The sequence below is a fragment of the Topomyia yanbarensis genome, unplaced genomic scaffold (assembly GCF_030247195.1).
Source record: "Topomyia yanbarensis strain Yona2022 unplaced genomic scaffold, ASM3024719v1 HiC_scaffold_485, whole genome shotgun sequence".
NCBI classification, from domain to species: Eukaryota; Metazoa; Arthropoda; class Insecta; order Diptera; family Culicidae; genus Topomyia; species Topomyia yanbarensis.
In genome coordinates, this window is record NW_026683697.1 from 1,355 (window position 1) to 24,419 (window position 23,065).

The 23,065-nt window shown below is 40.7% G+C and overlaps 3 protein-coding genes across 4 annotated transcripts; 2 read left to right on the forward strand and 1 right to left on the reverse strand.

The window, feature by feature from the left end:
- The first annotated feature begins 375 nt into the window (after positions 1–375).
- Positions 376–4,893, forward strand: LOC131695632 (uncharacterized). Its single transcript, XM_058984172.1, has 7 exons — positions 376–947; positions 1,833–1,935; positions 2,011–2,139; positions 2,215–2,504; positions 2,595–2,660; positions 2,757–3,416; positions 3,474–4,893. Exons 1-7 carry the CDS (start codon positions 376–378, stop codon positions 4,003–4,005), a joined length of 2,352 nt encoding a protein of 783 aa, XP_058840155.1. The 3' UTR covers positions 4,006–4,893.
- Positions 4,894–5,079: 186 nt separating this feature from the next.
- On the reverse strand, positions 5,080–21,448 carry LOC131695630 (AH receptor-interacting protein). 2 transcript variants are annotated; one of them, XM_058984170.1, is made up of 4 exons: positions 21,320–21,448; positions 18,598–18,739; positions 5,618–6,468; positions 5,080–5,562 (listed from the first exon to the last, which is right to left on the reverse strand). In XM_058984170.1, the coding sequence occupies exons 3-4, from the start codon at positions 6,226–6,228 to the stop codon at positions 5,217–5,219; spliced, it is 957 nt and encodes a 318-aa protein (XP_058840153.1). In that variant the 5' UTR covers positions 6,229–6,468; positions 18,598–18,739; positions 21,320–21,448; the 3' UTR covers positions 5,080–5,216. The 2 variants fall into 2 exon arrangements, with proteins under 2 accessions (XP_058840153.1, XP_058840152.1); XM_058984169.1 differs by lacking the exon at positions 21,320–21,448 and adding an exon at positions 21,053–21,161.
- Positions 20,215–21,376, forward strand: LOC131695631 (uncharacterized). Its single transcript, XM_058984171.1, has 2 exons — positions 20,215–20,312; positions 20,403–21,376. Exon 2 carries the CDS (start codon positions 20,519–20,521, stop codon positions 21,374–21,376), a length of 858 nt encoding a protein of 285 aa, XP_058840154.1. The 5' UTR covers positions 20,215–20,312; positions 20,403–20,518.
- Positions 21,449–23,065: the final 1,617 nt, after the last annotated feature.

A 23,065-nucleotide genomic window follows, 5' to 3' on the forward strand; every position in this document is an offset into this window, starting at 1 on the left:
CGGACGATCCTGTGCGGACCATATTGTCACGCTCCGTATCTTCCTGGAGCAAGTCAATGAATTCTAAGAGTCTCTCCACTTAGTGTTCATCGACTACGAACAAGCTTTCGACCGTCTCAATCACGAAAATATGTGGGGAGCCCTGAAACGCCAGGGAGTCCCTAAGAAAATCATCGATCTAATTGAAGCACAGTACGAGGCATTTTCGTGCAGAATATTGCACGATGGTGTCTTGTCTGACCCCATCCGGGTCGTAGCTAGAGTTACGCAAGGATGTATTCTATCACCGCTACTGTTCCTTATCGTAGTCGACGAGATCCTGGTACGAGCGATTGACCGTGAACCAATCGTGGGTTGCTGTGGCAACCTATTACTATGGAGCATCTGAATGACTTCGAATTGGCTGATGACGTTACTCTCCTAGCACTACGGCGCTCTGACATGCAGAGTAAGCTTGATGATCTTGCCGATCGCTCCTCAGCGGAAGGTCTCAAAATCAACGTCAACAAGACCAAATCGTTGGATATAAACACGGTCAACCCTTCCAGCTTTACGGTAGCTGGGCAACCAGTGGAGAATGTCGAAAGTTTCCAATATCTTGGTAGCCAAATGGCGTCTGATGGAGGCACCAAGATCGGCATAGGAGCACGGATCAAGAAGGCGAGGGCTGATTTTGTGAGTTTAAGAAATATCTGGAAAAACAATCAGATTAGTCGACGCACCAAAACCCGAATATTCAACTCGAACGTGAAATCTGTACTACTATATACCAGTGAAAGCTGGTGCGTATCAGTGGAGAACACGCAACGGCTGCAGGTTTTCATCAATAGATGCCTGCGGTACATAATTCGTGCATGGTGGCCTCACAACTGGATCTCTAATGCTGAGCTCCATCGTCGATGTCATCAGAAGCCGATAGCGACAGAAATTCGGGAACGAAATTGGAGGTAGGTCGGCCACACTCTGCGCAGGGGCGGAAACGAAATCTGCAAGCAAGCGTTAGACTGGAACCCAGCAGGACATCGCAGCAGAGGCAAACCCAGAGACTCATGGCGGCGCAGCCTCAACAAGGAAATAAAAGAAGTCGACGAAAGTTTGGACCAGCAAGTCAAGGCGATGGCGGGCAATCGCCCAGGATGGCGATCTTTCACAACGGCCCTTTGCACCGCCAGGGGTGCGAAGGAATAAAAGTAAGTAATTAAGTAATAGCAAAGGACCGCTGCCGTAGCAGCTGACTACAACCAGCATTCGCGGCAGGGAGAACACGGCCGGTCGGAAGCGGCGAGAAACCGCAACCCATACCCGCCACCAGTAACATCCTCCAAGTGTGCCAGAGATCGGAGGAAATCGGAGTAAATAAATATGGTAAAACTGCGTCTTGTTGTTTTGTTTACTTTTGTTTGTTTACGAAAATTCGAAATTCAGGTAGACTAGATGCCGCCCTGACAAATAGGGTCCGCCAGGCAAATAAGAAACCGAGTAGTGGGAAAACCCCTACTTTCAAACTGCGCACCCGGACCACGGGCTGACACTTTTGACGGAAACTGCATCGAAAAAGATTTATAATTCGGGGCATTCGAACTCTACCGTGGTCCGTCACTTTCTAGGTTGGTAATCTTCTCCTCGTTCTCGTTTCGATCAAAATATATCATTCCTGGGCCCGTATTTCGAATCTCACGCAGTATTCTGCATAAAACAGATTCGCGGCATTGGAGATTGTCGCCGCGAAGTTCAATATAAACTTCACGACCGAAGAAGTGATAGACGATCGATTCAATTTAGTGGGTTCATTGACATTTAAAAATAGTTCTTCGCAACGACATTTTCATAAGGTTTCTAATACCTTTCCTTTTTTCTAACCCCCCTCATAAGATCGAACTCGAGAAGCTAAATGAAGCCACAGATTACATCAACAAGTATGAGGTGGAGCTGGATGTAAGTTAGCACAAGTTTTCAGGAAAGCGCCAAATAATATGCAATCTAATCCTCATTCTCACTTCTATTTTGAAGGAAGCCCGCAACGAGTTCCGAGAGCTGCTCAAAGAAAGCATGGAAAAGATCAAAGCAGTCGCGAAAAAACTGGGCAGTTCGATCGAAATCGCCAAACCGTACTACGAGGCTCGACTGTACGCTTCCCAGGTAAGTCCCAGCTTGCTTCGATTCGATCTTACTCTTCGCTGATTAAAATGTATCTTTCTTCGAAAAATAAAATAGTTGGCCAAAGAAACGCAACAGTCGGTGCTGAACTTCGACAAGGCCAAATCTGTACATGCGGCCGCGAAGGAAATGGTCTTTCTCGCCGAACAGGGTCTCGGCGAGAAGTCCACACTGGATACGGCCTGCCAGGAGATGCTTACCCATGCTACCACCCGGGTCAATGAGTCGCAGAATGACTGTACGGAGATGCGGAACGTGCTGCGGATTAGCGAGTTGAAGTTGGACGTCGCTAACAATAGGGTTACCAAGCTGCACTCGCAGTTTAAGGGAGCAATTCGGGCGTCGAGGTAAGGTTGAGTTGATGTGGTACCGTAGACGTTTGCGTTGTTTTATGTATTAGTTCTGTTGGTTTTTTATCCCTTTTTGGTATTTTGTAGTATGGATGTTCGCAGAAACCTGCTACTGATGAATTTGCTTGTTTATCAGAATGAGTTATTGTTTTTGTAAGTATGTAGATGGCTTGAAGAGTTTTTCTATTTGTTTTTTCCGTCGTCAATAACTCAGATAACAATAACCGACAATTCACGATTTTTTCCCAGACCATACTACGAGTTACGCGCCAACTACAATGCACTGTTGCTAGAGCACAAGCAAAAAGTTTTGGACTTGGAAGCTAAGGTTTCGGAAGCCAAAATGACCTACAATGAGGCACTAAGCAATTTGGAGAAGATTTCGGAAGAAATCCACCAGCAGCGCAAAATTCGCACCAATAGTATAGATGAGGACGCTTCCTCTTCTTCCTCGTCGACGAATCATCTGCGGAACTCGACGACGCTGGGTGGACAGATGCTAACGTACAGCAAATCACCACCTGCAGCGAGGATCGAGTGCAATGACGAGTATCTGGAGTTTCCGGCCAAACTAGGTCTGAAGTCCAGTCCGCTCAAGCAGAAATATCTGGACAAGCTAGATTGTCCCCATTTGTTGAGAGATTTTGCACGGAAGACTAGTCCTAGTGCGGAGAGTGACTCCGATAACAACTATCTGTTCTCGCCGAATCGGACAATCGATGACATCACCAATATGTCTTCGGAAGATATTGAACAGTGGACGGAGATTCGGTTGTCACACTCGAACAGTACGAGCTCGGAGTACTCGCAGCGTAATTCGCCGCTGGATGATGATGGTAGTAGTTTACCACAGGAAGTGGTGTCCGATTCTACGGAAACGGATACGGACGATACCAATTCAGGACCAAGGTGAGTAGCTTCCGTTATGGCTATCCGTGGAAATTGATTTTTTTTTTATTCTTGTAGAGTCAAAGCCCGCATAATCAAGATGGAGATCTACGATGACAGCGCCAATCAGAATGCTTCTGCCAAGCGTAACGAAGGCATCGCCGGATGGATCACAGGTCGTACGATAGGTCGCTCGGCATCCATCTCGATAGGGGGTTGTTCGCCGGTAACGGCGGATTCAAGCTACGGTGCAACGGAGGGGACCAGCTCCGGTAGGCGTCAGAGTTTGGACATCATCATCGATACCGGCGATCGGGTGAAGGATGCTTTCACCCAGGGGATTCAGCGGATCGGACGAAGCTTGGAACGACGGAACAGTGAGTCGGAGATTGCTCGAGACGGCGATTCCACTGGGGGGAGTAGCATTACGGGCGGTGGCGGTGGGAGTACTGGCACGGGGAGTAACTCTGGAACGGGGAGTGATTTTTTTCTCTTCCAACGCTCGTCGGATTCTGCGCGGGATGGCCTCTCAGATGAACAGGTTGAGAACCTTCTTCTAGGCCAGGACTGTTCGGACCTATTTCAGAACGTAGTCAACATATCGAAGTAGGTCGGGGACAGCAGCAATAATTCGGTCGAGCGGCGGTGTTTTCTGTGATTTTAACGAGAGCGGGGCCATCAAGGGAGACGAACGTGTGGCGGAGTGCTATATTGAAGCGGCTAGAAATTATACACTTATTAAGCAATTACTCACGGTAGAAAAAGTAGTGTTTCAAAGAAATTTGTAGGTTAAGAAAACAAGCCCACTGCGGAAACGTTCAGGATGAAGTATAAGGTGACGTATAAACATTTGACAGGATGACCGATGGGGTGACAACATCGCAGCTAGCCGCGAAATTATTCAATTTTCTTATGCGAGGTGACTTACTAATCCAAAACAAACCATATCAACCAACATGGAAGGGGTATGATAGATTTTCAAAATCGGCGAAGGACATTTTTTCACGTAACTTCTGGGAAGTTGGAACCAAAAGAATGGACTTCGGACTTAATAACAATTGGAGAGCAATTTTAACCTATTAAATTAGCTTCGCGGATATTTGGAATGTTGTCCCTCGTTTCGGTCATTCTTTCAGGGAATTGTTTGATGAGTAGAATGCTGATGAGATGGGTAAAAAGACTATTCCTATGAGTTGCATTTGTTGACAAACGGTATTGAATCGCTGTAGCTGTAGGGCCTAGCTGCCCCTTAGTCCATCATAACCTATGTTAATGATGGAGCCATATAGAATAAATGTCATAAATAAATACCGAAACAAAACTGCTGCTTACAAGACATATATTGCGCATTACGTTGACTGTATATGAACAGACAAAAATAAAGATTTCGTAGTGAAACATGGAAGCTATTGTATGGATATTATTACAACCAAACATATTGTGAGAAATAAAGCAATTTTAGCTGTCAAACAATGGACTGTGGTTCAAGCAACAAGAATATTGAATAATCTCAATAAGATGACAGAGGTAGTCCTTGGTAGTGCTGATTCTAGCTTCTCAATATTTTTTATTCCCTAAAACATTGAAAGAGAGACGACCCAACAATCATTTCGGCTGCCTTAGATTCAATGATAATTACATACTAACTATCGTATGAAATGCGATTACATTCTTTTTACGCTATTCTTGCTTTACCCTAAAGCAAACACTTACATATATTTCCTATACATTTACAACATATACACATTTCACAGAATTTGAAGACACAATTTAAAACCATTTGTACGAACAACCATCTACTCCTGCCCGGCAGGACCAGCATTAAAACAGTTTCTGAAACTTCAGCTTGTCTTCGATATCCTTCATCCGTATCAGTTCCTGCAGGTGCTTTAGCTCTTTGGCCACCGTTGCTGCGAGCGCCGGTTCTAGCTCGGCCGCTCGCTCGAAATCCTCTCGAGCTTTATCAGGATTCCACGCTCCCACGTGCGCTTTGGCCCTTCGAAACAGTGCCTTCACGTTATTTTTATCGTATTTGTCCAGCACTTCCGTGCAGTGTTCGATCACCGCGTAATAATCTTTCTCCAGTAGTTTGCACTGCGAAAAATTCAGTAGAAGCGGAACTTTGAGTTCAGCCAGCACCAGCCAATCCGTGTCGTTAGGTTTTTCCCTATTAATTAAAAGAAAAATGTTATTATAATAACTCAAAAATTTGACAACCTTACTTCAGCATCAGCTGTTCTACCAATCCAGTCGCATAGGAATACGCATCCGTCGCACCAGCAAAATCCTTCCTCGCATAGCACGCATTCCCCTTCTCCCGAAGCACTCCGACCTGAACCAACTTCTCCTCATCACTCAGCTGCCACGATTCCTTCTGGTACTCCTCGGGACTCTCAATCGACAAAATCTCCAGCACAAACTCCAAATCCTGAGGATTGTTAAAAATCTCATCCAAATCCTTATACCCAATTCCCTCATTCTGAATCGTCATCCCACAGCAATGCTTCCGCTGATCGGCCGGTTTCAGCGAGTCCCGAATCGTTTTCGATACGAACGGATACTGCTGCACTAGTGACCGATCGCACCGAAACCGGGCCACCTCGTGCAGTGCCATTCGCTGCAGGCAAACTTCCCACACTTCCAGTTTGAACTTTTTCCCCAGCACCAGTTCCATCGGTTTGTTCAGCTTGCGACTGTCATCCAGCACAGTTCCGTCTAATTTTTTTGTTTGATAGTGGAATCGAATTTTGGTTCCATCCTGGAACGGTACCGCTTTGCTTCCTGGATGTAGTGTTTCCTTCACGATTTTTGCATCATCCACGGAGGGATCCATTGTAAATGATTATTAACAGCTGAAATTAGGTCACCCGGATCGATAGCCGTGTCTGTGCGTTGTCCTTGTGGAATGCCCCGTTCGTTGCACCTTGGACGAAGTGCTTATATTTTTCAGTGGATAATGTTGAGCAGACTGACAGGTGATTGTTTACCACCCCTTTTTCTTCGCCCAACTTGTATCGGATGCAACACGATGGGAAAAAAATCAACTCACTAATACTTACTTGATGTGAGAAACCTGCATACGCGAATGGTGAGAGATGAGATAGCGAACAATGAGTGAATATAGTTGAGTTTAGGGTAAAATTGAACGTAGGAATGACCCGCGGGTGGATATTATCTTTTCATTCATTTTTTTTTTAAATTTTGCATAAGTTCATTCCCATTGAATTAAAACTACTGGCTTCATTTGATGTTGTTTTATTTATTTACGAGTTCCGTTTCAGGTTTTCACTATGTTGTTTTCTTGTTCAAACCTTTTTAGCTAAAACATTGATGATATATTTTGGTGATGCTGTAGCAGAGCAGCGTGTTCGTCGAAATCAACAGAATTAACTCAGGTTTGGCCCGGTAGCTTGGAAACGTTCTGTTAAATCTACATCCGAAACTCCGGATTTTCTATCGGACGATATTTTCTGGGACGGACATTTTCTGAGGAGGCTAGGTGGGCGTCGATACATATTCCCTTTCTCGGTCATAACTACAGTATCATTCCCTGTCTTGTCAACAACTTTGAAGCAATCTAGTTGAAAATTTGACTCGAACTTTCCAATGTCGTAATTTCTTACCATAGCAATATCTTCGACAGAACTTTTGGTTTAGCAGGTCTCCTCTTATCCGCGTATATTTTTCCTATCATCTTTTTAACCGCATCGTTCTCGCGAATGTCTTCGTAGCGCAAATCCTCCCCTGCTCTGAGACAAGGTAACAAGTCCTTCACCGGCCTTCCCATTAAGAGCTCTAGTGCTTTCTCCGTGATAGAATGCGAAGTAGTATTGTTGGTATATGCATATATGATACCGAATGTCAGCAGCATGCCCCGATTTTGTCTTTCAATGAAGTCGTTCATCCGAGGCCAGTATGGAATCGTGTTTACCAATTTAATATTCTTACTACGCCTATACGCAGAAAACTTGTCACTCACAAATGGTCGTCCGTAGTCGCAGCGTCTCGTCTCAAGGCAGGAAAATTCTACTCTTACGTCCCCAACCCCCATTTCATTAAAAATATTAAATTTCAAAATAATGGTACTCAGCCGGGTTCCAACCAAACTTGATGCGGTTTTTTAGAAACGATCACAAAATTTGTCTAGTTTTTGGAACCAAGACCATCTTTCCGGAAATGACCATGACCGGATATATTGTTGGGAGTACTGGGGTTACCCCCCTTTCCGAAAAATGAAAAACATTCATACCGGTGTTCAAACCCGTCTTGTGACACATAAAACTTTATGATTTTGCAAAACAAATGCACTGGAAAACATTCTGAGGATTTTGGTCGAATTGGCCACACCCCAGGTTTTTCCGGGAACCTGGTTCCTCCGGCAAAAAGGACACTTTTCGACCGGTTATAAAACCCACCTTACCACATGTCAAACTTCATGCTAGATCAAGTTGGGACGGATATTTTTGTTCTTCAAAATAGCTCGCTACCGCATAAATAGTCATAGTGAAACAGAGACAATGCATGTACCGTTTGGTTATACCAGCATCAGAGTTACTAATGTTCAGATTCATTGAATGAAAATTGATCATATTCAGCCGCATTCATCTTCGATATTTAGAGCGCTACCGAAAACTTCAACATTCATTTAGTGCAGGTTTTCATTCATCTCCGATTATTGCACGAAGCGAACGTGCACCGATGAATCAAAGTAGGCCCTGGCGCAATGTGAGCGATGATAATTATTGTTTTATAGATAGGTATTTAGTGAAATAAATATTACTGTTCAATATTCAATTGAATGAATAACAAGGATTTTCAATTGAATGTTTTTTCTATTCATCTCGTGCTACATCAGGTTTATTCAAAAACCTAGTCAAGATAACAATAAAACAGATATTGTGTGGTTCCATTGCCACTACATCAGTTTGATTGTTATAGCCCAGTCAAAAAGGGCAAGTTGCTAGCTAACGGGGGGCTATTTGCCAACTCGGATGCGCTAGTTGCGCTTCAATTTGCCAGCAAATTGCTGGCAATTAGGGGGCTATTTCAAATGCAACATTTGGGCGATTTGCCGCCGTCATTTTTTAGCCGCTCTACCCGCCCTTAAATCGCCCAGGGAACGCACCATTTAATCGCCCTTAATTGCCTAATATGAAAATTACAAATATTACTTATTTTCGGATTCACTCACATAAACTTATCACTACACTAAGTAATCACCACCAAATTATAGGAAGAATCAATGGTTGAGGCACAAATCCCCGACTATGTACGGGGAACGTGCCATTTGAGCCAATATATTCTGATTCCTTCCTGATTCCACAATTTCCCGCATTCGTTGGCTAAATGAAGTGCACTAGACAAACAAAATACAAGCGAGAACACGCCAATCGTTTAAAAAAACTACTTTAAGCTCAAGCCAAACATGAACCGCCATGTTTGAAAAACGCAAATACAACCAAGTCCTTTTCAGCAGCCAGAAAATTTGTCTAAGTGTTGAAATTGCCTTTAAATCGCATTCGCGAATTGCATTTGTTCCTTGGGGCAATTAGCACAGGCGAGTTGAGTTGAACGTCAAACTATTTAAATCGCCTGACCATGTTCGTCCGCATTTCTTTGACAGGGAGAACGCTACTTGTGCGATAGCGTAAATTCGTGTGCAAAATGTCGAGTGACTCGGAATCGGAATATTCAAGCATCGCAGACGACGAGTTCGTTGAGGAAGATCCTTTCGGGTCAGAAGACGAAATAGAAGAAACAAAAAATGTGTCAAAGTGTGGAACTATCGTGTGGCAATCAAATCCCGCGGAAGTAGCAGGAGATAAAAATCTAAAAGTCAAAGATTCGCGGAAATTCAAAACTTAGTTAGTTCTTGGTTTGATCAGGACTCCACTACAAGCATTTTCACTCTATTTAGATCATTCGACAGTCGATTTGATTTGCATGTATACAAACGCCGAAGGCCGTCATGACGAACATTTCAAGATTTTAGAACGGGATGAGTTGCTCGCCTGGATAGGGATTCTTTTAGCCACAGGCAAGAACCACGACTCAAAAACGCACATCAAGGAGCTGTGGTCAACTGATGACGTAACAAGTCGGGTGTTGTATGCCGCAATTATGTCGAGGAATAGGTCTGCCTTTATAATATATAATATTTACACAAAATGTAGAGTTTCGGTGTTTTTTCATCTAAATAGGTTCGAACAATTTTGTAAACATATACGGTTTGATGACTCTCTGAGCAGGCGTTCCGCTCGAGGGGCTGTCAATAGATACCAATCGTCGAGCAAACCGCAACAATCTACAGACCGGCTTCGACTCATACGGGATGTTTCTGATCGCGTGCAAGCTAATATGCTTGAAACGTATGAACCTTCGCACGATATAACCGTGGACGAAAGAATGATTCCGTTTCGCGGAAGATGTTTTTTTTTCGTATATATATGACGGGAATACCATGCCGATATGGAATAAAAATGTGGTGTGCTGTTGATTCCGAAAACTCGATGTTGTGCAATTTCGATATATATGTGGGTTAGTCTTTCATACGAAACTATTTAGCCGCATTTATTGATTATTGTAAGAACTAACACTATTTGTTGCATCTATTTTTAGGTAAAGTAGATAATAAACCTGAAAAGAATCAAGGTAAACGTGTTGTCCTGCAGCTTTGCGAGCCGTTTTTCAACACACATCGTAGAGTTGTATTCGATAACTTTTTTACAAGTATTCCTTTGGCTCGAGAACTTCTTGAACATGGTTTGGTTTCTTTTGGCACACTACGAGCGAATAAAAAGGAAATTCCAAAGGAGTTCCTTCCAAGTAAAGCAACTTTACCAGGAACGGCACTTTATGGATACAGCGATACAATGATGCTAGTATCCTGGACTGAGAAGAAGAATAAAAGTGTCCTCTTCCTATCGACCGACGATGACGCTAGGCCGGAAGTTGGAATGATTCAGAAAAATCAGTCAATTAATGAAAATGATTCCATCAGTAAGTCAAAAGCAGTTGTAGTTCAAACGGTAAGGCATCATTCTCTCTTTACTATAAGAAATATTTCAACTTTATGTGTAATCATAATAGTGAACATCGATATTCTAGAAATCATTTCCAACAAAGTTTGAATATTTTGATCCAAATATAAAGTTTGGAATCATAATTACGAAAATTGAAGGGCAAAACACGTTTCCTAAGGAAAGAGACTTTTTTAACCCTGTTTCATTTGTTTACAGGAAAAACCAAAAATTGTAAAACTATACAATACTTTAAAGGCAGGTGTGGACACGCTGGGTTGTGTGACGGGTAGCTATACTTGTAAAAGACGTACCGATAGATATCCATTGGCAATATTCCAAAACATATTGGATCTATGCAGCCATAATGCATTTCACACATTCCTGGCTGCAAATGCCAACTACCTTTCTGGAGATCGAAGTAAGAAACGCAAATTTCTGGATTGGTTGTCTAAGCAGTTGGCAATTAGTCATGTGTTGAAAAGAAAAAGTGATAGTGGACTCCAGAAAGACGTCTCGAAAAAAATTGAAGTTTTCATCAATAATTATGATCGAATGTATGGACCAACATCATCTCCGATTTCTGCATGTGCAAAATGTTCCACGACTGACAATCTCAAAAACTGCAGCTATTGCAAGGTATTATCATGCCAAGAACATTATCGTAATATAAATATTTACGCGTGCCCTGATTGCTACAGCAATGAGCTCGACTTTCCGGAAATAGAGCATGTGTTAAGAAAATGGAGACTCTGTAGCTTCTGTCCACGAAATCGAGATGTCAAAACAAAAATAAGTTGTACAATTTGCAACAGATCGATTTGCGAAAGACATAAGGAAAGAAAAATGAAGGCTTTCGATATCTGTCGCACCTGTTTGAAAAATTAACTCTTTTTCTTTTTTTTATTATACCTAACACAAATAAGAGAAAACATATTAAAATATGATAATGGAATATAGAATACGATGCATCTTTGTTTCTTCCTTTCTATACAATAAGCGTTTCCCGCAGGACTAGAATGTTTTACACGTCCCATGTCAAGTTTTGGTAATGATATATTTTTATTATTATACCTATATTATATTATTATATTATAATATTTTTAATGAAATTGGGGTTGGGGACGTAAGAGTAATTTTTTTTACACACTACTCCAATTACTACACTACATTGTTCCCAAGAAACCAGAAGTTCAAATAATACTTGAAAAGCACACTCTAAAGTTCATAAAAAGTTCTTAGCAAACTTTCAAGCTGCTTAAGCTTTAATGGAACTTGAAAGCTGCTTAAGCTGCTATTAGAACATGAAACGTATCGCATATGGTTGCTTAGGTTTTGTCAAGATTGGCAGATCAAATTACCTCTAGTACTTCAAAATATCTAGTATATATTATTATATATATAGTATATATAATTTGGTGTCCAATGGAAACCAAAAACATGCAGAGTTTGCATAATTTCCGCCTCTGTTATTCTGCTGTGATTTTATGTATTTTCTTGCATCTACCAGTAGACTTTCATTGAGAGGTTAGACTGAATATGTTGAATGCATAACATTTACGAATCGAGAGGCAGATAGGAAAATATGGTATCGATGACTACACAAAGTTCTTCGTGTACTTCATGTACCATAAAATTTCGAAGGTGTCTTCGTGAGTCGCTAGTCTTGATTAATCTCTGCTTCATGTTCAAAGGAATAAGTTTAAAATCTTGTTTGTACTTTGAAATTTCCATTAAAACATATGTTCAGCTACACAAGTTGAATAACCATTTGTTATTATTGAATATTCTTTAAAAGAAAGGTTCTACATTCGAAATATAAGGAAAAATCGGCCGGTAGGGTCTTTCGTCATTCGTTTGATCGTCGTCATACTACGAATACCAGCATCAGAGCAGTAGCAGATCAACATTTTTCGCTACATGGCCCGTACCAAACAGACCGCTACTAACTTCACCGGAGGAAAGGCTCCTCGCAAGCAGTTTGCAACGAAGGCCGTGTAAAAGTACCCAAGTCACGATTGGAGTTAGGAAGCCTCATCGCTACCGAACAGAAACTGTCGCCCTGCGAGAAATTCACAGCTATCAGCAATCGAGCGGGCCTAAATTGTGACCCAAAATAAACCATAAACCAACAAGTTCTTTTCAGGACCAGCCAATTATATTCCAGTAAGATATAAATGAAATTTTCGTTTTCCATTGCATTACCATTCCGGCTTGAATTACTATCAATCTTGATGATGCTGTGCGGTGGGGGGCACTAGTTTTCATTATAGTGGAAAATTTAGATTTGCGCGTTTTCCCACAAGTTTTTTAGCTGCGCTGTTTTCAAGGAAGTTGTAGTTGCTTTCAAAATAACATAGTTTACTTCTATTGTCAGAGGTGGACGAACGAAAGCTAGTCTGGCTCGCTTGGAATCGAATCGTTCGGACCAACCACTACTTTTACAAAATCCGTTATTTTCAGCAATAGACCTTTCTCGTCCGACCTAACCCCCTTTTTTCTTATTTTTATTCAAAAGACTACACTTTTTTAAGAATATTTCCGCTGACATGAGACTTTTTAGAGCTATCGTGATTTTTTAATGATTTTTTTAAATTTGAAAAATGCAAGAATGTTGAGTATTTTTTCACCTTTGCAAAAATGGTGGGACTCAAAATATGTATTTGGGCAGCACTGTTTTGAATATTTTTGCTTGGCTTCCTGGCAACGCGGCAAATGAAGTGGTGAGTCGCGGTACAAAGTTCATTGGTTATGTAAACAAACTAAAGTGAACCTCTCGGTGGAGAACGCTGCATGGTAATGTTTAACCTCACTTTTTTGACAGTTCAAAAAAATTGTTTACATGATCTTGGAATTTTTGTTGATTCGATCATAGTATGAGAAACTTGGTTTGGTTCGCTGCCAAATGTTAACACTTTCCCAACAAGGTCGCTCAGCGGTCGCTCAGGTCGCTTTTTAATTGATGTCGGCATCATACATTGTTCCGTTCAATTTAACATTTTTACTTTTCTTGTACATGATTCATTGAAGAAGCAAGGAATTTCTAGCCAAACATTTGAAAAAGGCCTACTGCCAAATGCAAACAAATCGAATTTTGATGTTCTCTATTAAAATCCTGGGACAGAAACTGTGGATAGATGTTTTCTTTTTCTTTTTTCTGTTCATTTTATCTCTTGTCTTGCATAGCCACACTTTCTTCCTCACATATTTTAAATGGACTGGCTACATTCCCCCCTGACTGCATTTGACGGTTCCCTTTGGCTGCATTTGACAGCTCCCCCTGGCTACAATTGACATTAGGTTTTTTCGTATCCACACGTTCCGTCCCAGTTAAAAACTATCTATCTGGCCATGTACATAAACATAACGCAAAAATGGATTATGAAGAATTTTGATAATGATTTTATAACAAATTATAAAAGAGCCCGGCTGATATAAAAGTCCTAACTAGCAACACACTTATTATAAAATGATTATAAAGGATTATTGTAACTGATTCCAAAAGGATTATAAAGGCAGTGAAATACGTACTCAATGAATTAAGGGGTGTGTCTGATGTAAACAATATGCGCAATCAAACTAAATAAAACAGTATTCAATTTTTAAATAGAATTATAATGAATTCGACCAAAACTTCTTTTGCCTTTTTCTCATTTTCAAATGTTTGGATAGAATTTAAATTATTTTATCGTTGTTGCGATCAATTTCGTTTGGTTTGTTTTGTTCACAATGTTAGTCGCAGAGCATTTTGGTGATCTATGGCAATTGATGACCTTTACACCCCATACTAGGTCCGCTCCTGTTGCAGCTGTTTCGCCCTGTCCGGCACCGAGTCAACCGATGGTCCAACCTGCGCCGCACTCGTCTGTCGCTATGTCAATGGCAGGGACTTGGATTAAAGGCCAAAGTTTCAGCTACGGTTGGTGGTGTTGCTGCAATCGGTTTGCCTTCGGCCACGTTGGACATTCGGCTACCGGGAATATTCAGCGATTCCGATTCGAAGGAAGCAGTGCCAGTAGCAGACTGCTTCGGTTCAGCAATACGCTCCGGTATCGGACGAAGCTAACACTCCGACAGGACGAAGGTTTCAACGAGGGGCTCAGGCATAAGTAGCAAAGTCCTTGCACATCCTGCTTGTCGAGTGAACAATTCCGACGAAACCACTGCCGCACTCGCCAAGTTTGATCACCGTAATAAGTGCGACGTCAGCGGTATAGTGCCAGGATTAGTCGAGAACAGTGCCAGGACTGACTTGCCAAGAGCTACAAGATTAAATAGCAATGCGTTTTTAAAGTTACCATAGTATAACGTAGAGGCTTTAGCCAGATGATTTATTCAGCAGAATAAGATAGCAAAATTACCCAAAACATAAGACCTGGCTGCCGAAGTGAATCCACACACATCATCACCTACAGAGGCAAGCAATATTGGAACGCAGCGAAATTCCTCACAATGAATTGATCTCGTTAGGTGAAATTCCAGGAAGCACAATTTTCATAGCACAATTTAGTCGACCGAAATTGTAGTCCTCAGTCGAGAGAGAGACTGATAGAGTAGCAGCAGCTAGGAATTTTCTTTCAAATCTAGCAGCGGTTTCGCGTATCCTGCGCTAAGTAGAGAGCGTTGAGACAGATTTCCGAAGCATGTCAAGTGCTATCAGATGAGAAAAAACGTCGCATCCATGACCAGTACGACAAGGACGGTCTGCTGAGCAACGGTTCCGTCCGGTACCACCATAACACATGGCACCGGCGACACATATATATTCACAACATACTAATTACTTATCCTTCCGAAAAAGTAAATAAATTGACTATGCAATTTATCATTCGCTGCCTAGTTATTTCCTGCCAATTTGAACAAGACAGCAGTTGCAGAAAACTGTATTGCGGTGCAAAAATGATGGCAACTTGGGATATAATATAAATTTACATATAATTTCTCCTCCCTGATATTCTTCCAGAATGTATAATGCTCTGCATTCTTATCACTCCTATCAAATCCTTCTTACTCCTTATCGTCAGTGCCGAGCACTGTTTTGCATTTGCCGGCTAAATCAACGACAATGCGATAATCATCAATCGACGAAACTTTTGCTGTAATGGAACTTGAACACGAATAATAAATAATTGTTCCATTCGAAAGCGATAACCTTGTTGTCCTCATGTTTGCAGCTATCATACGCTGGTAGGCATTCTGACCAATGGAAACGTTTTTCGGTATGGGCATTGAACGATCATTTCAACAACTTATCATCGACCGAATTCGTTACCTATAAAGTTCAGGTAAACTTCACCACCTAAAAATGAGTAATAAATCGGATCATCTTGTTAGGACTTAACCCACGAGCAAACAAACAAATGTGTACAAATCTTTATCCATCATCCAGAAAGCAATCGTTTTATAGCCCAATGCTTGATCTTACGATTCAGCATATGCCACCGGGTTTTGCATCCAGCGCCGATTGGTCAATGTATGAACCAGGGGTGACATTACGCATCTCGAAACGAAAGGTTTATTGTATTCAAGCTTGTGTGAAAAGGTCGATTCGAATTGGTTGCATAATGGGGCACCAGGTTCCCATTGTTCCAATCTTCATCCCTCTTGAGTTGATAGTCTTTCAAAGAGCATCGAAAGTATTCAAGTAATGCAAATTTTAAAAGTCCATGTAAACAAGTCTTAGGTAAACAAGCACACTGAACTGTCAGAAAAGTGAGGTTATACATTTTCATGCAATGCTCTATGTTTTTGACAGGTATATGAATGAATCATTTCAGCATCAGTGATGCCAGGTCTTTTTAAACAATAGCCTGAAGTGAAAATATAAAAGTCTGCAGATTGCTACAAAAATCTTCAATAAATTTGACATAGAAATGTAGTATGTATATATTTAAAATGATCAAAAATGTTGAAGGCTTGTGCATAAATTGACTGGCATAGGCTTTGTTCTGCTAAATATTTGTAATCTGCAAAACATATGCAGTGAAAATGCAAAATCTACAGATTTACTAATATATATATGCAGATCTGGCATCCTTTTAGTATTCCCCACAGGAAATTCATCCAAATGGTGTAAAAATACGGGGAAACAAGGCAAGATAGGTATTCAGAACAGACGGGTTAAATGAGCAGCTTGCACTATTTTTGATTTTTTCAATAGTTAGAGGTACCAAATCATCGCGGCAATCGGCAGTAACGAATTGGGGATAAAAAAGGAAGCATCCTATCATATAAAATTTTTAGACGAGAAAGGTCTATTGTACATTCTACAGAATTAGTAACACCTATTTCCAATCAGCGCAAAAATCAAAGGTTTTCATTCAGTACAGCAGCAGATTTTCACTTTTAGAAAAACAGGCAACATTCTGGCCGAAAATTTTAAAACGGAGCACCTATATCGAAACGTTTGAAAACGTTCGATTTTTGTAAATTGAATCATTACACTAACCTGTCTACAAATCACACAAATAACTTTTTTTTATTTTGTGCCATTCTACGTGAAAGCGACGATATTGTTCACAAGTGGCTCACTTAAGGTTGGACAGAGAAAGGGTAAAATTCGCAAACGAAAAAAGCAGTTTTTTCCACACCGTATGTCAGATCTTCATAAAAATCAATCAGCAGTACTGTAACAATATTCTACATACGCTGATTGATTTTTATGAAGATCTGACATACGGTGTGGAAAAAAACTGCTTTTTTCGTTTGCAAATTTTGCGCATTCTCTGTCCAACCTCAACATCGAACGCTCTTGACAAGCCACCTTCGGATGCTTGTAATAACAAAATTTCAATTCGATTCTTTGTTGATAAATTGATGGCCCTGAAAAGGGCCTTTTGTTTGGGCAGTGTTCGGAATTTACTTGGAGCTGGGGTGTTTGTGTCATCTGAGATGGTAGGCTTGGCGAACTTTTCTGACTGCTGCAAACGGACGGCCGCTTCTTTTTGTATCCTTTGACAATGTTCGGAAACATTTACATCGACGTATATGGTACGACGATACAAACAAACTGATACTGAGCAGCAACATGCTAAGTTTTTATACCTGACAGCAGCACAATGTAAGCTCGTCCTTTTTTGTGTTGTCCTCAATATGTATTCTTCGTAGCTCCTCCCCTTCGTTGGTCGATACACAAGCAAATTGTGTTGAACGCGTCGGTGTGCCGTTTACTTAGTAGCTGTAATGGAATCCCGGATAGAATTTTACAATAGCATTTACCCTACAAACAATAATAAAATAATAAATATTCTAGTTATTATTGTTTCAACATTGTTCGATGCCAAGTTCTCACAGTAGATTTACAATAAAATTTCATGTAACAATAAATTTCACTGTTCAGCAAAAAACTGATACAGTGCATTCACATTAAATTTTACTGTTTTCGAGAAAAAAATGTATGGAGAAAAACTGATTTTTTTAATGTTAAGATGCATAACCACCCCCCTTTTTCACTGTAAAAGTCTATTTTACATTGAAATTTACTATAAAAACGTTAAAGTTTATTGTTTTTGTATTGTAGCATAACATTAAAACTTACTGTAAATTATTGTAAAAATACTGTACTGTCACAGTGAAAATCAAGGTTTTGTTACTGTACATTTCTATTCGGGATACCTTGCTGCTAAAGTGTTTAAATTGGAAGGAAATGCTGCCCGTGACAACAAAAAGACGAATTATCCTACGTCTTTAGCAGCTGGTGATTCGTAACAACGAAAAGTTGAACAAACTGCTCTCCAGAGTGACAATTGCTCAGGGCGGTGTGTTGCCAAATATCCAAGCCGTCCTGCTTCCCAAGAAGACCGAAAAGAAAGCATAAATCGAACGCTGAGACCTACCAAAGAAACGCTCTTGTAAAAACCGTAATTTTCAGGACGACCACATATTTTTTGATAAAGAACAAAATTGAAATTGTATTTCCAATACGGAGATTATCGAACACTCAGGGTAGAGAGTAATGTAATACGGCACCTTGGTAAAATGTTTGAGAATTGAAACCTTTTTTGAATGCGCCTAGTAAAAATGTTTTCCACTTCACTTCAGTTTGTTTCTGACCATATTTGCAATTTGCGTACAGAAAAAAATTATAATTTAGGGTTTAATCCAAATTGCTCTCCAGGGAGAAACAGTCCATGAAACAGAAAATGCAAAAGGGCCTTTTTTATAATGATACAAGTAAGTTCTACCTTTTCAACTTCCAAATCCATACAAAGTCCTGCCGCTTTAGAGTATAGACGACATTCATTGCGGTTTTGCGCTTGGCGTGTTCAGTGTAGGTCACGGCATCTCGGGTGACATTTTCCTGCATTTTCCATCAGCATTCGTACACTGAAAAAAAATCCAAACATTAATTCTGTTTGCTTCAAACCGCTTAAAATTCATATGAAGAAGAAATGCTATTATTATCACGCGCACACATACCTTCTATGTGTCAACTGTATAAACTATGTATGCACACACATAAGTTATATGTGCATATTGTTATAGAATGGGGTTTTATGTGCCTAATAGTTATGAAATGTGAATGTAAGATCAATATTTCTTATAAATGCATACATTGGGTTTATGTACCAGCAAATAGTATCTATATGCCTCCGTTAATTGCAAAAATCTATGTGTAAAATCAATAGGCATAACGTTTACTTTTTTTTGAGTGTAGATTAAATCGGAGATGCATTTTACACTACCACGACGAGCCAGACGCCGAATGGCGGATTTGGTGATTCTCTGGATTTTATCACGAAGAACCTTGCGATGACGCTTGGTAGGGAACGCAAACATGATACCGCTCATTGTACCGTCCGGACGAGTATGTTGCTCGTGTGGTAAGCGAGCACCCACTGATACAAAACAAGCTCGCGAGACCTGTATATATAACATTCCCGTATGTAATGAAACGCTTACATGCTCCTTTTTGACGGCTCTGCGTGAGATATGCTTGCAAGTTGCGCATTTTCCTAGCTGTTTTCGAAGTATTTTCTAAAAACTTTGTTTTGGTTTATTTATAGTAGTCGCACTAATTCCGGAATTTAATACGAAATACGTGCACGAATTTCCGATCAGATAGTGTAAAAATGTTGCGATTTCGATCAGTAGAACGGAAGATATTCGCATTTCAAACCTGGGAAAAAAGGCGGAAGACGATGATCGCTTAGAGAGCAGACTTCCATTTTCGATGTTTTAAATACAGTAACATTCCGTTTTTGGCATGCTCCATCTTTGGCAACATTGTTGTTGTACATAGTTAATCTTTTAAAAAATGCTCAATATACATTTTGTTGTAATTATTTATATCACTTTGACTTTATTTCCAAACAAGAGAGTCATATTTACTAGATTTTATGAGGGAGCACAAAATAAATAAAACTTTTAAAATAAGATTTCATTTTTGGCACGGTTCTAGTTTTGGCAACCGAAAAAAATATTATTGTTGCCAAAAACGAAATCCTACTGTACTAAATATACTTTGGAACAAATAATTTTTATGTAGAAGAAAAAATATGATTCAATAATCTGGATGTTAGTAAAGAGAGGTCAGTTTGGAAGCAGAAACAAAAATTGTGGGAACTACGGATTATATGAAAATGTATCACTGTTTTAACCAGTTATGGTTCTTCATCATTCCGAATGTGCGCTACTCTGTCAAACGAGACACTGCAACGATCTCACTCAAGTTCCCGTTATCTCACGTTTTCTCGCCCTACACGAGCTCCGTTGTTATTTTATTTACGCATTCCCGAATGAATATTTTCATGAATAAACGATTCATTCCGACTGAAACGCGACGCACGATGTTCTGAAAAACACACTAACACCAATACATTCGAACTAGCAGCTGATTTTGACGTCTCTCTTGTTTATACACGTACAGCGAGCGCGCGTTCGGCCACCTTCGTTGAAGGTAGCTAGTGTTTTACTTTTCCAATTTAATTCCTTACAAAAAGTGTCCAACCGGATCCTACAATGAAATTCGAATCCATCTATCTGGTAGCCAACCTAGCCGGGTACGATTTCACCAACGTAGTCCTACTGGCGGACGATGTGAACGCGATTGCAACGGAACTGGTGACGGCAACCGACCGGCAATGTGTGGAATGTTGCGAGAAGATGCTATTTCTGGGACACCTGTTAGCACGGGCTCTTGAAGCGAGCCGGGAAGTGGTGAAAAATTTCGAAGAATTGGAAGAACTTTTGCGGATTAATTGGAGTAACAGTGGTGGGTGCGATGCCGAACGGAAGTGGCAGTTTGTGCGGGAAACTACGGGTAGTGGAGTGGTTAACCGTGTGGCGAGGAGGATCCTGCTGGCGAAAGGTGGCGAGCGGTGTTTGGCTATTGTTAAGGGGTTCTACAGGAAATTTTACAGCAAGGAAGATTTTAGAAAAGTGATTGATGAAACGAAGAAGGAAATTGTCTGGAAACGGGCCGCTACGGATATTTTAAAATTAAAGGCAGACGTTGATCCGGTCGTTAGAAATTGTCTGGAATCTCTCGAAAAGGTTGAGGATTTCCGGAGTGATGATCCTAAAGAGGCTATCAAACAGGCTTTCCAGTTCGATTTACCTACGCTGGCTGTTTGGGCTAATTCTGGGTCTGTCAGCAATATAAGTTTGTGCAAAGCGTTAGCCGGAATTACAATTCACCTTCAAACTGGAGATAGAGAATATCTTCAGCAGCAACTGTTAGCCATTAGAAAGATTACCACAGACCTGTACTCTATGGAAAGATACCAAAATTTGATGGAGTTCCAACCATTCTATGAAGTTAACGTTGAACTTTTAAAAACGCACCATCAGAATCTACGACAAAAAGAACTACTTTATGATTCTAACACTATTCTGCTATGCCACTTAATTTACGGCAAATCTCAGATGGCACAATTCCTGGAGGACTTCCTGAACGAAACATACCTCGGGGGAGCAAACAATCTCGAACTGATTCTGGCCGAACTGCAAAACTTCAAATGATTTCTATACTTTTTGACGTCTCACGAGTACACTTTTGCCCGTTGACTCCGCACGAACACTATGAACTGGAGAGAATGGTTCATTTGTTGCGTGAAGGGGAAAAACGACCGTCGAGTCAAATCTGGCGACTGGAGCAGTTGTAGCAGTCATCGGCGCCATCATCAGTTAATTCGGTGTTCGTGCGTGCAATTGCGAGTAGTGACGGTAGTGAAAAAAAAAAATAAAAACGTGATTATTCGAAGGGAAACGTTGATTTGTTATCAACGTCTTATCGGTTCGGTCGGCGACGCGAAGATAACAATATAGAAGGTTTATCAGCTCAACTGGAAACTAGCGGTGCTAGCTGGAATTTTAGACCCGCAAGGTAAGCAGCAGTCGTGATTCTTTTTATTCTGTCTACGTACGGCCTTCCACAGACCGGTTTGTCGCACGACCCTCTATTATGCTATGCAGAACAAGTTCTATTATTAGTAGCCAATTCCAAAATTACCGTCGTCGATTGTGTGGAATTGACTCCGATGGGAACTAATTTGGAACAGTTTTTCTCGTGCTTTGACTGGCTATGAAAGTGGTGATGTCATTTCTACATCTCTCTCCCATACCGCTACACTCATTCCCAACCTACCGTCGGTCGGTGTCTTGGTGAGATTCTAACCTTGTATGGTGATGAATGATTTTCTGCGCCGCGACGGACACAACCTGATGACTGTGTGTACGAATGTGGGAGACTTCGCGACACATTCCGACACCGACCGGTTGTTATTGATTAATCTCTGTTATGTACGCGATAGATGAGCTGTGGTTATCCACTGGCGCAAAATGCGCTAAAATAACAACCTTCGGGAATATTTTGTCATCACGCAAATCCGGCACACCCGATGTGTGTGTGTGTGTGAAATGTTTCACACCAAAATCAACAAAGGGGGCTGCATGTTAAACTTCCGTTTCTTATCGTCTTGTGTAAATAGAATCCGACAGCCGGATTTAGCTTATCAGAACCGGTACATGGATTACGCAACGGGGTTGAGTTGCACCTCAATTTATTAATTAATCAAATAGAATGTTTATTTCGTTCGTTTCAATCATAGATATATTACATTCAGACCTTTGAAGATGTGTACTGAACTCTTTCTTATCAGATGAGATCCAACCAACGCTAAATATTAAGAAACTGTCTTCGAATGACAGCATTCCATTAAACCTTGAACTCATTCAACTGAATGGATCTTGTGGGAACGCAAAACAATTTGACATGGGAATTACTAATTGGTGGCCTACCAAGTCATTAACAATCGTGATTGTTTTGCATCAATAACTTGACTGTGATGTAAATAGATTTTAATTGATAAATATTCTCTGTTTCATGGTTTGGGTATGATTTAGTATGATTTCAAAGAGAAATATTCTAATTGAAATTGTGACATGGGCTAACTGGCTAATATCGAGTTGATACTTGCCAAAGTTGACGATTTCATATTGGCTGGTTTCTCTCGTTAGGCATACAGCAACTACCGCAATGCTTTTTGCGAAAATAATATTGATAGTTTATGTCAGGGACACAACCCCGAGGGTGACGTAAGATTACTCGTATATCATATCATGGCAATCAAACAGATAGTGGGAACTGGATGCTACGTGACCTAACGAGTAGACTTTTGCCTACAATAGTTTCTGCGTTCTAGTGAGAGA